This window comes from Spermophilus citellus, assembly GCF_964194105.1.
Source record: "Spermophilus citellus genome assembly, chromosome: 4".
NCBI classification, from domain to species: domain Eukaryota; kingdom Metazoa; phylum Chordata; class Mammalia; order Rodentia; family Sciuridae; genus Spermophilus; species Spermophilus citellus.
In genome coordinates, this window is record NC_138185.1 from 108,485,223 (window position 1) to 108,498,019 (window position 12,797).

At 45.3% G+C, this 12,797-nt stretch overlaps 1 protein-coding gene across 8 annotated transcripts in view; it reads right to left on the reverse strand.

Annotated features, from left to right (window-relative positions):
• Nucleotides 1–7,543: 7,543 nt before the first annotated feature.
• Nucleotides 7,544–12,797, reverse strand: part of NEO1 (neogenin 1) — a 229,106-nt gene continuing 223,852 nt past the window's right edge. For all 8 annotated transcript variants that reach the window (XM_081292171.1, XM_081292172.1, XM_081292167.1 and 5 more), the window contains 2 exons: nt 11,316–11,452; nt 7,544–10,257 (listed from right to left, as the gene is read on the reverse strand). In XM_081292171.1, the coding sequence (XP_081148297.1) occupies nt 10,174–10,257; nt 11,316–11,452 (221 nt within the window). In that variant the 3' untranslated portion in view covers nt 7,544–10,173. The remainder of the gene's footprint in view (nt 10,258–11,315; nt 11,453–12,797) is intronic.

Below are 12,797 nucleotides of genomic sequence, written 5' to 3' on the forward strand. Positions count from 1 at the left end.
TGCCCCTTCTTGCAGCATGGTAGGAGCTGTTGTCCTGGGAGAGTATTAAAAACAACAATGAAAATGACTTCAGCGCTAGTTTGCTTTCCCTTATCACCATATGCTGCCGATTCAAGACAACGTCAGTGATAAGACACCCTCCCCACCAGGGCAGACGGCTTCCCCTCACCTTGAATTGCCACTGCCCACCCCCGTGTTTCAGCCTCCAGGGGCACCTGCTGTGTTCATGGCAGCCAGAAACAGTGGGAAGGCCTGAGACTTCCCTTCTGCCTCAGTGGGACTAAATCAGACTAGGAAATTTGCAAGACAATTTTAAAAGATGTAATAAAATCCCTCCCCTTTCCCTTCCCAGCTGACACCCCTCTTTCATCTCAGACATCTTGAGAGTTGTCCCAACTTCCTGTCCTCATTTCCCTCCTTGGGCATCACTTCTTCCTCCCCTGCAATCTGGTTTCTGCCTCTCCCCGCTGCTGTCCCACCTGGAATGGCTCTGGACAAAGTCCCCATGGTCCACACAGTGGAATCCAGGGGCTGCTGACCTTGTTGACCAGGCCCTCCCCAGCTTCATGGTCCCTGCTGTCTCCTCACTGCCCCACCTTTCTGCTCAGCCTTAGCTTTAAGGGCTCCTCTTTCTTCCAAAAGGTTGGTGCTCCTTGGGCCTCTAGCCGTGACCCCTATCTTGTCACTCCATACATGCTCCCAGGGCGACCTCACTTATGCCCATGGCTTCCCACTCAGAGGCAAAAGCCTCCCAGATTTCCCCTTCATCATAGGCCCCCAATCCTGAGCCTCAGCCGGGGGTTCTGCCACATGGGCTGCTCACCCTCCTCTGAAGGAGCAGCCCTTTCACCCTCTTCTGAGCATGCAGGTCCCAGTGCACCCAGAGTGTGTCCTCCCCAGCCGCTGCCCCTTGTTGACTTGACTTCTTCAATTTCATTTCTCTTGAAGGTGGAATATGTCATTAATGCAGAAGAAGACATATCACACAAATAAGACATGAAAAGTAAAATAAACAGCCATTTACCAACCACCCAGTTTAAGAAATAGAACAGAAGGAGTACACCTAGAAGCATCTGTGAAGATGCCCAACTATTTTATTCCTCTAAGGAAAACCACTCATCTGGGCTTTAATCGTGTCGTCCCCTTACTTTCCATGATCCCTCCACTAGGGAAATAAATGTCTCTAAACAATGTTACACACCAAGGTGGGGGAGTGGGGATTGGAAGTTGTTTCCTTGAGGGGGAGGAGGATACTGATAGTACTACTGTTCAGCATTGCTGGTACATGGTGACAATAAAAATCAACTTACGCTTCAGTTAGTTTTATTTTTGTTTTAAATTTCTTTACAAACAATGTATCTTTTTTATCATCGGCACTAGGGACTGGGTCATACCCACCTCCTGTTCATAGACCACTCAATGCATTTGTGATTTTTAAGCTTTACATACATGATGCGTCTATTCATAATTCTTTCTTTCTGTTCAATAGTATAATTTTGAGATCCTAATAATGCATGGAAGGTAGTTGATTCGTTTCCCTTGCTGTATAGCATTCCAGTCCTTGAATAGTCTACAATTTACATTTGTATTCTTCCAAAGAAGGGTGTGTCTGTCGATTCCAGTTCTCACCAATATCAACTTGGCTGCGGCAAGTGCTCTTGTTCATGGCTCCTGATGAAGATGTGTACGGGGTCTCTGGACTCTATAGCTAGGGGTGGAATTAATGAGTCAAAGGGTGAGTTAATCTTCACTTTACACGATAACATCAAGGGCTAGAGCTGTAGCTCAGTGGTGGAGCCTTGCATGTGTGAGGCACTGAGTTCGATCCTCAGCACCACATAAAAATAAATAAATACAGATGTTGTGTCCTTCTACAACTAAAAAAAAAAAAGATATTGCCAGCTGTTTCAAGTATTCTAACCACTTATCCTTCCACCTGCAGGGCATGGGAGTCACTCTTGCTCCATGTTTTTGGTCAATTACTGGAATCCTTTGCTAAATGTTCCAGTAGAAAAAGTCTCAGATTTCAACAATATGTCACAACAATATGGCCCAGTGTGGGCCAGGCTGCCACTTTCTTTACTGATATCAACTTAAAAAAAAAAAAAGTCCAGGTCTTAAAGATCCCCGTGGGAGAAGAAGAGACCAATGGGAGAGATGTGGAATCTGAGTCATCTCTCTAGCAGGGACACATATCACTGCCTCGAATATTCCATTGCCAAGGGCCATAACATAGCTGCAAGAACTGATACGAGGGGATCTGGAATATTTGCTGGGCATTAACTATCCTGGCCAATCCTTTCAATATGGTCTTTAAATTTTCTTCATCAAGTTTTCTATTAGATTGATTACCAGTTCCTTGTATGTTTGTTGCTGCTGCTAATTGTATTTCTTATTCAGCTATAATTTCTGTGTAACAAAATCTAACAATTTAAATGTACAGTTCAATGAGATTTGACAAAGAGACACACTCCTACAACCATCCCCAGTTAGGACATAGAATATTCCATTACTCCCTAGAACTCCCTCTGCAGTCTCCTCCTTTCAAACCTGACCCTGGGAAATCTGTTTTTTTTTTGTCACTCAGGGTTTGCCATTTCTAAAATGTCATCTAGGTGGCATCACAAATTGTTGAGTCTGTGTCATTTGTTTCATTAGCCTTGTGCTGCTGTGCTTGGTCAGTGCCACGTGCAACATTATTCTCCTGTATGGGATGGCACGAGTCATTCACTCTTCCACTGATGAACGATGGGCTACTTCTGGCTTTAAGTTATTAAGAATAAAGTGCTGACGAACATTCATGTTTCAGTCTTCATGTGAGTGTAGATTTTCTTTTTCAAAAAAACTTTAAATTGACAAATACAAATTGTGTATGTTTATCATGCGCAGCATGAGGCTTTGAAATATGTGTGAGCAGTGAGATGGCTAAATCATTGTGTGTGTGTGTATGTGTGTGTTTGTGTATGTGTGTGTGTGTGTGTGTGTGTGTGTTAAGTTCTACTCTTAGCAATTTTCAAGACTAATATAGGTTTTTGTTGATCTTAAAGACTTAAGAGCTGGGTATGGTGGTGCACACTTGTTAATCCTGGAGGATCAGGAGGCTGAGGCAGGAGAATTGTGAGTTGAAAGCCAGCCTCAGCAATTTAGTGAGACCCTGCTCAAAATAAGAAATAAAAAAGTGCTGGGGATGTGGGTTAGTGGTTAAGTACCCCTGGGTTCAATTCCCAGTACCCTCCCCCAGGAAAAAGACCTAGGAGTGGCACATAAGTATGTTTTTAATTATATAAGCAATGGTCAGGTGGGGTGTGATTGCAAGTATGAGGTCTGTCTGAGCAAATAGGGAGGCCCTATTCAATCCCTGGTTACTCCCCACAAAAACGAGGTAAAAGAAAAAGCTCAGATTTCCCCCCCCAAAGTTGAAGTACTGTCTCGCATCCCCATCAGCAGTTATATGATAGTGCTGGTCACTTCCTACCCTTAACAATACTTGATGCTGTCAGTCTTCTTGATTTTTTACCATTCAAGAGAGTGTGTAATGTTAATTCCTGGTTTTAATTTACAGTTTCATAATGACTAAAGATGCTGAGCATCTTTTTAGGTATTTATTTGCTATCATGCCTGTCCTTTGGTAAAGTGACTGTTCAAACCTTTCTTCATTTGTTTTTATTGAGTCATTTGTTTCCTTATTATTGAATCATAATACATTTAAGATACAAGTCCTTTAAAAGAGAGATGTTCTACAAATATTTTCTCCTAGTTTGTGGAATACCTTTTCATTTTCTTAACCATGTATTTCAGAGTGAACATTTTACTTTCTCTTCCCAAGCATTTCTTCTTTTAAAACATTTTTATATTGGTGCATACTAATCATATAGAATCCTGGTTTCATTGTGGTACATTCCTACGTTCATAGAACATAATATGATCCATTTCCCTCCTGGGGGAAGGAGGAGGGAGAGGACAGGTAGGTACCAGACCCTCTTTCTCTACCCCATGGTCTCCATTCTACTTTCATGAGATTCCGTTTTTTTTCTCATTTTTTCCCCTTCAGCTTTCATATGTGAGAGAAAACAAATAGGGAGTGGACTAGAGGACCTCAGTTTAGCTGGGTCTGGTCACTTTGGGCTCTGAGCTCCACTTGTCCACTAGTCTTCTGAGTCTGAATTATCTGACTTAATATAATATCCTCCAGTCCCATCCTTTGTCCTGCACTTGACATAATTTTCTTCTTTATGGCTTTTTTGGTTTGTTTTGTTTTTGAAATGGTGTCTTTGCAGCCCAGCTCTCCAGGAAGTGCTGAATACTCCTTCCTTCCCCACATCACTTCATTCAGGTCTGCTAGCTGTCCATTAAATGTCCGTGCTCTGTCTAGGCAATGAATGCAGACTGTCTTCCTAATTTTGCATCCTTAGTGCCTGGCACACAGTAGGTCCTCAGGAGTATCCCAAAGCAATAAATGACTCCCAGATTCTTGGGTGAGGAAGGCCCTTCTTCACGGACCAGTGCTAAGGGACTTTGACAAGTTCCTAATTCTTCCGGGGGAGCACACTTAGGAAGGTTTTGCAGAGGAGGTAAGGCTAAGCCGAGTCTAGGACGTGGTAAGAGGGATCTATCTTCCGTGGGGAGGAACAGTCCTTCTCTCATGTCACCTGCCCACAAGATTTCTTTGGTTTCAGTTCCAGTTGTTTCGTTTTGGCTGTCCTGGGGATTGAATCCAGGGGCACTCTACCCCCGAACTATCACCCAGCCTTTTTAAATTTACTTATTTTTATTTTGAGTTGGTGTTTTGCAAAGTTTCTGAGTTACAGTCCTGTGCCACAGTGCCTGGCCAGTGTCCCCTCTGTGTGGTAATCTAGAATGTCTATCAGTGGGTTCTTCCGCCATTTCTAGGCAACTTTGCTTATGGGTGCCCGATCCATCATTTTGTGTTCAAGAATAGATCCAGGCTCCTCATGCATGGTATTGGGCAGGGGAGATATAGCTAATTTAAGTTAGAAAAGGCACCTGGGCAATTGTGTGGAAGTCGCCAATGAGACTGAGGCAGGGGGTCCATCAAGGGCTTGCCTAAAAGACGAGGAGGTGCTCTAGGGGACCCTTGAGAGCAAGAACTGGCAGGATTTGCTGAGCAATGTTTTGTGGTGTTAAGGGAAGAGCTTAGAACAGCTCCCAGATCTCCACTTTGGGAGACAGTAGAGTTGTCAGTGAGTACAGGTACCTAGCAACTAGGCAATGGGGCTCTGCTCCAGGACCTGGGAGGGAGGATGTGACAGTGTAATATGATGACAACCCAGATAGTAGATGCCTTGTTAAATCTGGATGAGGTTGACTGGAGCCCATGACAGGTCTTGTGCCCTCTCCTCTGCCCCCTAAATTTCTGTGGATTCTCAGCTTAGCTGGGTCTGGTCACTTTGGGCTCTGAGCTCCTGCTTCCAATCAACCAATTCTGTTTATGGCTTGTTTGCACATGCCAGACTCATGGTCCCTCTGCCGCGTGGGCCAGGGGCTCTTTTCTCCATCTGGGGTAGTGACCTACAGCTCATGAAAAGCCTGTGCATGAGGCAGGTGTTAAACAAGACTTGGGGAGTTGAAGGGAGTCTACCTCATAGAAGTGCCAACAGCATTAAGTCATCTTTCAGATCATCCCATTTAACAGATCTTTGGAAAGCCTCAAGGCCAGCCATTTCCTTCTGGAGGCACTTTCCCATGTGGCCCCAAATCCTCTTGCCACCTTGGGGAAGGTACCAGCTGCCCACCCTCCAACTGTTTTGGGAAATTCTTAACCTTTCTTCTCAAATGCAGCAAATGATCCTGCTAAACTTCTCTGAACTCGGCCCCTTTTCATTTCCCAGCTCCATGAAGCTCCTAGTTGAGTAGAAGGGTATCCTGACATGGATGAGGCCATCAGGCTGAAGGGTAACTGTGTCTTAATAACACTTAACACTGCATATGAAAAATTTCAAGTATTATCTTCCTCAACTACTATCTCCCACCTCTCCCCCAGCACCCTGGTGCTCCCTGCTTTGATAGCTGGAACCCCAAGACCAAGAATCTGGGACCTGCTGTCTGGGCTCCTTTTGTCTGTGTGGTCAGGGGTGGTCCCTCTCGGCTCCCTGCTTGTCTGTGTCCTGCCCATGCCCCCACAGGCCATCTACCGGTGGCTTGTTTATTGCTGCCCTTGTTTCTACTGATAGTGCTCTTCCTACCTGGCAGGAAGGTGACTAAAATTGGGAAGGGCTGAAAACAGGGGTGGAGGGAGGTGTTTCTTCTTTGTATCCAGCCTTGCCCATGTCGCTCATCTGAGAACCAAGCTGCAGGACATCCTTGTCTTAGTTCCCAGCATCAAGGTAGTCTTGGCATCAACATTCTTAGGACTCCAAGAAAGGTCATTACCAGGCAGGTAGGTCATTGTTATCTTTGAGTTCACCCCAGCTTGTCAGAGGGTCCCTGTTGCTGACATGGGAGGGTCCTGGCATCAGAACACTAGGGACTGATAGAAATCCCTGGAAGGGCGGGGAGGGGGACCGGCTGGAAGACTTCCAACACACTCCAGCCAGGAGTCCTTGGGACTCATCCAAGAGATGAGTGTCAGCCATTGTCAGAAACTGCTTCAGCATTAGGTGTTCCAAAAGGAATGAGAAACTCTCTTGTCCCCAAAGCCCACAGGCTCTCCGACAGAGCCATCACTGTAAAATGTGCCAAGAGCGCCACCTAGGGATGCAGAGGTGGCAGCGCAGACAGGCGCTGCGGTGGTTGCACTGGAGTGGCAGTGAAGAGGGCATCCATGTGCAAGATGAATGGTCTCAGGAGCATCCTTGAGTGCTAGAGCAGTAGGTGTACCAGGAGGCAGGGCTCTAGACCTGGAGGCTGTGGCAGACAAGCAGATGCGGAGCTCGGGGAGATCAGACTTGGACACAGCTTATAGGGATGGTGGGACCTGGGTTTCCGTAAGTACAGGCTGGCAGCAGGGCAGGTGGACACGGGGGCAGAGGCACGCTGTGCTCCAGACAGCCTGCACTCTGCTGCAACCTCATGGATGGCAGTGAGCCTGTGGCGATTGTGGGCTCCACTATTTGTAGCCCAGAATTTAGGCCAACACAAGGAGTCTTGGAGTGAATGCAGCGAGAAGGTAAGGTAGCCTGGCAAAGGCAGCCTCCCTACAGACCTCTGCCCCTGGTGTCAGGCATCCAAGAATGGTGAGTCGGGAGTGGGAAGGGCAGCCCACTGTGGCACAGAATGAGCTGTGTGGTAGTCACCTGGCATGTATGCCACTTAGGGTTGCTGCTTAGGTGTCATTTGCCATTCCTGAGGCCTTGGTCCTTGTAGAACAGCAATAGCTGGGGAAAGGGCAAGGACAGGGACAAAACTCATCTTTGGGGCTGGTGGATGGTCAGACATCTCCTGGATTATATGCCACCCCTCCTTGGGTCCCCCTGGGAACTTCTGGCTTTATAGTTGCAAGGGGAACAGGGAGGCCTATCGGAAGTTGGGGTACAGGGGGCCCCTGAATTGGGAAAATAACTATTTGACCAGACCAGAGTTTGATTGGATTAAAAAAGTGTATTGGGTTTCCAATACTAAATAAAAACATGAAATTGTTTTTAAAAAGCCATAGAGTTTACAGCATCAACTACAGAAAAGGCCAAACAAATGTATACAGAACCCAGTCCAGCAGTCCTCCAGGACCCTCCAGCAGGCTGCAAGGCAACAGACACATTTGCTCCACATCCTCCTGAAGGAAGCTGCTGAGCCGCAGCTCAACTAGGACACAAGACACACAATGGTTTAGTTTCAAAAACCACAGGAAAATGTAAGAAAATGTATTCAATTGTGAAAGGTGCAATACAGAATAGCTTTCCTTTTTCTTAACTTTAAAAAATCCCCCAACTTTGAACAGTTATTTCATTTAAAAATAGGTCCCTCCCCCACCCCACCCCAATTCTGTGGCAGTATCCAGGTACCAAGGCCCTGAGGTAACAGAAGTGTCAGGGTTCATGGGAGGGAATGCCCTCAATACTGAGCATGTTTTTTGGGCAAAAGGTAAGACAGTTTTGGGGGAATCTAGCCCTACTGGGGGCCAGAAAGCTCTCACTGCTCTCTTCAGGACCAGCTGAAATGCACTGGTTTCCTGAGTCCTGCCAGGCACCGTGCCGTGACAGCTCTGTGGCAGCAGGAGTTCCAGCACTGCACTTCTCATTGCCCCCTAAATCATAAATACGGAGTTTACGTTGTAGAAAAGCAAATGTGTAATAAGCTCTAAAAAGGGTAAAATAACCCATGATCAAAGGTCGGTGGCACACCTGTAACCTGTGGGGGCACTCATGAGGCCTGGGCAGGGCTCAGGGACCTGGAATAGGGGGCTGGAGCCCCACTGGTGGTCAGCAGGGTTTTTTTTGGGGGGGGGTTACTGGGGAGTGAACCCAGGAGTGCTTTAGCACTGCCACATCCCCAGCCCTATTTATTGAGACAGGGTCCTGCTAAGTTACCGAGGCTGGCCTCAAATTTGTGATCCTTCTGCTTTAGCCTAGGATGACAGGTGTGCACCACTGCGCCTGGCTCTGAGCAGTTTTGTTGGCTACAGCACCCAAGCCCCAGCTGCCTTCTTTCACTGCCTTCCATGTGGTGTCCTGGGGATTTGTTGGGGAGAAGATGCCCAAGGCTCAGTCCTGTACTTTTCATTACATATTCTTAATCTTAAAGAAATGAGTATACACCTCAGCCCCTACCTTTTTAAGGAAAGACAACAACTTTTTGCAAACGCAAAGGCTTCTGTGTATGGCTGAGACCTGGACATATGCTGCTGGGATGGAGGGGACAGCTGCCTCTGCTGATGTTCTCTCCACTGTCTTTCTTCGTTTCCTACTTGCAGAATTATGTTGACAGACCTGCCTTGCCTCGGCCTTGATGATGCTTTTTCAGAAGGGGCCCTGCAGTGTAGAAGTGAGAGCTGGCCTAGCTGATGACAGGCACCAAGAAGCAGGAGTCCCATGTGGAAACAAAGCTCCTTTCTTAACCTCCAGCCTCCTCAAGGGAACCACCGTCAGCAGCAGCAAAGGGTCTCTATCCTGTGCTCTCTGACATCCAGGAACAGGGCCAGGCTCTTGCTATACTTGGCATCACTCCATGAGGAACAGCACCAGGGACCTCAGCATGGACATTCCCACCAGGACATGATCAAGACACAGGGCAGCAAAATCCCCACACCCACCTATTGCACAGAATTTTTAACTACATCCAAACAAAACTGCAGTTGCAATGTAGGGACAATAAGACGGATATACCAGAAAAGGACAAAAAAGAAGATGCTTCCATTCTCTGCAGGCTTCTGGAAGAAAGTACAATGACTGGAACATTCACAGGACCACAGCAGCCCTTCCATTTCCTATTCCCAACCCCCAGCCCCCACCCCAATACTGAATCTGCACAGAAAACAACAAACAAGTCTTTTCATGTTACATTTCATTCAAATAGATCTGTAATCTCACAGTGATGAGAGGAGAAAGTCAGGCCTTTAATAATTATAATAAAAAAATAATAAAAAAGCTTACAAACAGCAATGCAACATTTCCTCCCCCTCAAAGTGATGGATTAACAGCTGGTAGAGGATGCGATGTCTCAGAATTAAAAAATAAAAACCAAACCAAAAACAAGCCAACCCCTGCAACAACCCACACTGTCAATGACTTTCCGTAAGTAATTGGAATAAGCAGTCAAATGTCAACCACTTGTGGAAAACACCATGGACTTCCTTGGTTTTGGATCATATTTTTTTAAGGTAAAATAAAATAGACTCAAATAAAATTGTACATAATGCCAATGTCTACACTCCATCAAGTTGATGCAGTTGCAGCACGAAGACACAGCCTGATCACAAAGTGAAATGCAGGTTGTACTCCTCGCCTCTTCCCTGGACACAAAATTTTGGCCCATGGTGCCCAGTCCTGCATGGTATCAGCAGGCAAAGGGAAGCTGCCCCAATGCAGGCATCTTCCAGGCTGGCCAGAAGAAGGCAGGTGGCCGTGCCTGGAGCTAGTTCCATGCGGGGGTGGTGGCTGGTCTGCTGTCTCACTCTGTTCTCAAGTGCTGTCCTCTCGTACTCTGTACAATTCCTTGTTTTCAAGGCTAAGTTCCAAGACTTCTAGACTCAAGCATGGAGTCCTGGCCTGGCGAAGGTTGTCATGCTGTCGTGATGGCATTTAGGTCCTTCATTAGTCCTTCCAGGTGGGCCATCTCTTTGGTCAGCTCATCTGGTTCATAGCTCTATGGAAAGGAGAACACTGTCACTGGGCATTATCTGAGGAACTGTCCAAGAAGGAGAGCCCAGAGAGAGGGGTCAGATAATCAAGTGGTGAGTGGTAAAATTATCCTATTGGACTGGCACACTGAAACTCAAGCTGGCTCAGAAGAATCAGAGGTAGCAGGTTGTATCCAAAGCCACTAAGATGTCATTTCTTGACACTGTACAATGTCCCTTTTCTCAGCACACGTTCCCCAGTTCACAATGACCTCATGAGCCAAAGGCCCCACTACTTGCCCCTTCTAGGTCTTTGCCACAGTCAGGACAGTTAGTATGTCCCTTGTTCTCTGGGCCCAACTTTTCCTCTAAAGAATCCTGTACCCGGAAATGCAGAGGTAGACATATTTATTGGATTTTTTTTTTCTGGTACTAGGGCTTGAACCAAGGGTTGCTCTTCTACTGAACTACATTCTAGCTCTTTTTGTTTTTGAGACAAGGACTCACTAAGTATATCAATGTTTGGAGGATTTGTGTATGCTAGTGAACCACTATTCTCCTAATACTTGTGATCCTCCTATATCAGCCTCCCAAGTGGATGGATTACAGGAGTATGCCATTGCACCAACTATTTATTGGGATTTGAGAGTGAAAGATCTAGGAAAGACCAGATCAGTTTGTTTCGAGAGCAACCTCTCAAGCACCTTCTCCAGTATCCTTAGAAAGGTTACAGAGCAGAATTGAGGGGTGAAAGAACTCATGCTGCATTTAAAGCAAGAAGAAAGGGCCAGGCAGGAGGGACAAATTGAGAGGATGGCAGGTGTGTATGACTAGCTGAGGGGTATGATAAGCTAATTTAAGACACACCAGAATGGGCATGAGACAGAAAGCAGACCAAACCTTCAGCACATTCCTAGCTTGGAGGAGATGCTCAAAATACAAATGAACAAATGACTAACTCTTCTTCCTGCCACTGGGCAGTGAGGTCTAGGTCTACATACAGTATCAGCTTGAACACCATGCTTGAAGGCCTTTGGGTGCGTGCCTAGACATCCTGGCTGGGCTGACTGCTGTGTAAACTTACACTCTCAGAGTCTTCCAGCATCCTTGTGGTCTCCTGTACTTCAGGGGCACTTGGAACAACCACTGGCATAGGAGGCCGGCTCCTTCCTAAAGTTCCAATGGAAGCTGTCTTCACTGAGTGGATGTGATGGTTCAGAGCTGAGGGGGAAAAAGGCACTGTCAGGTTGTAGCAAAGGCTGCATCCCCAGACCTCAGGAAGGCACCACCTAAAATCCAGATTCAGACACTGCTTTAGGGTGAGGGATGTACATACATAGGCTCAGTGCAGGAATCCTGCTCTGAAAAGTTACTGGAACAAGAGGGAAGGAGAGAGGCAGCAGAAATTTAAGAGTTGAGAGAAAATATTCCATTAGCTTCAGAAAATTAATATCTTAGTCTCAAAGTGTAGAGGTCCACAGACTTCTTGCAGAATGTCTGGGAGGCCAAACTTTTCATAATACCACAAAGATATCATTTTCCTTTTTCCTATGCTGCTTTTGCACTGAGGATATGAAAGCAAACACTACTGGAGTCTTAGCACTAATTCAGACAGTGGCATCAAACAGTAAAGTCATTCATGGACATGCACTTAAATTATTTATCTTATTAAATCTTGACCCTTGATTACACGGCTTTTAAATGTTTTGTGACAAAATGGAAAAAATGGAGAAAGTACTTCTGTTGTATATCAAGTATGATGTGATCTTAAAGAAAGTGACAGACTGAGCTGTGAGCTAAACTGCTGGTCTCATCATGGTACACCATTTGTTCAAAGATGGACTGACAAATGGGTTGGTCATTAAGATATTTTCTAGAAATTGAACAAAGTAATGTGTTTACTGTCAATGATAAATTCAAGTTTTAGATGAAAATTACAATTTTGAAAAATGTTTATCTGCCATCGAATCTGATAGCTTCTTTAATGGTTACAAACCTGGTGATATTAATGAATGTTTTCAGATACTGATGAATGAAGTATATCAATGTTTGGAGGATTTGTGTATGCTAATGAACCACTATTCTCCAAATGACCCATGTGTGATGTTTCAGTATTATGCATTCAAAATGCAAACAGGCTAGTGGATTCTAATGGAACAGAGTATGAAAACTTCATGGATGTGGTTTCAGATTCCACATTACAAGCCAGTCTTTAAGAAACTACAACTTGAGTTTTGCTATAGTATCAAAAAGAATACCCACAATTATCTATAAAGATAATGTAGTTGGCTGAGAGAAGACTACTTTCTACCTGTAAGGCCAAATTTTCTTCTTTTTTTTTTTTTGTAAAAAAATATTTATTTTTTAGTTGTACTTGGACACAATACCTTTATTTTATTTAATTATTTTATGTGTTGCTGAGGATTGAACCCAGGGCCTCGCACGTGCTAGGTGAGCACTCTACCGCTGAGCCACAATCCCAGCCTGAGATTTTCTTCTTATATTTCAACCAAATGACATATGCAACAGACTGAATACAGAAGCAGACAAAAGAATCTAACACCAG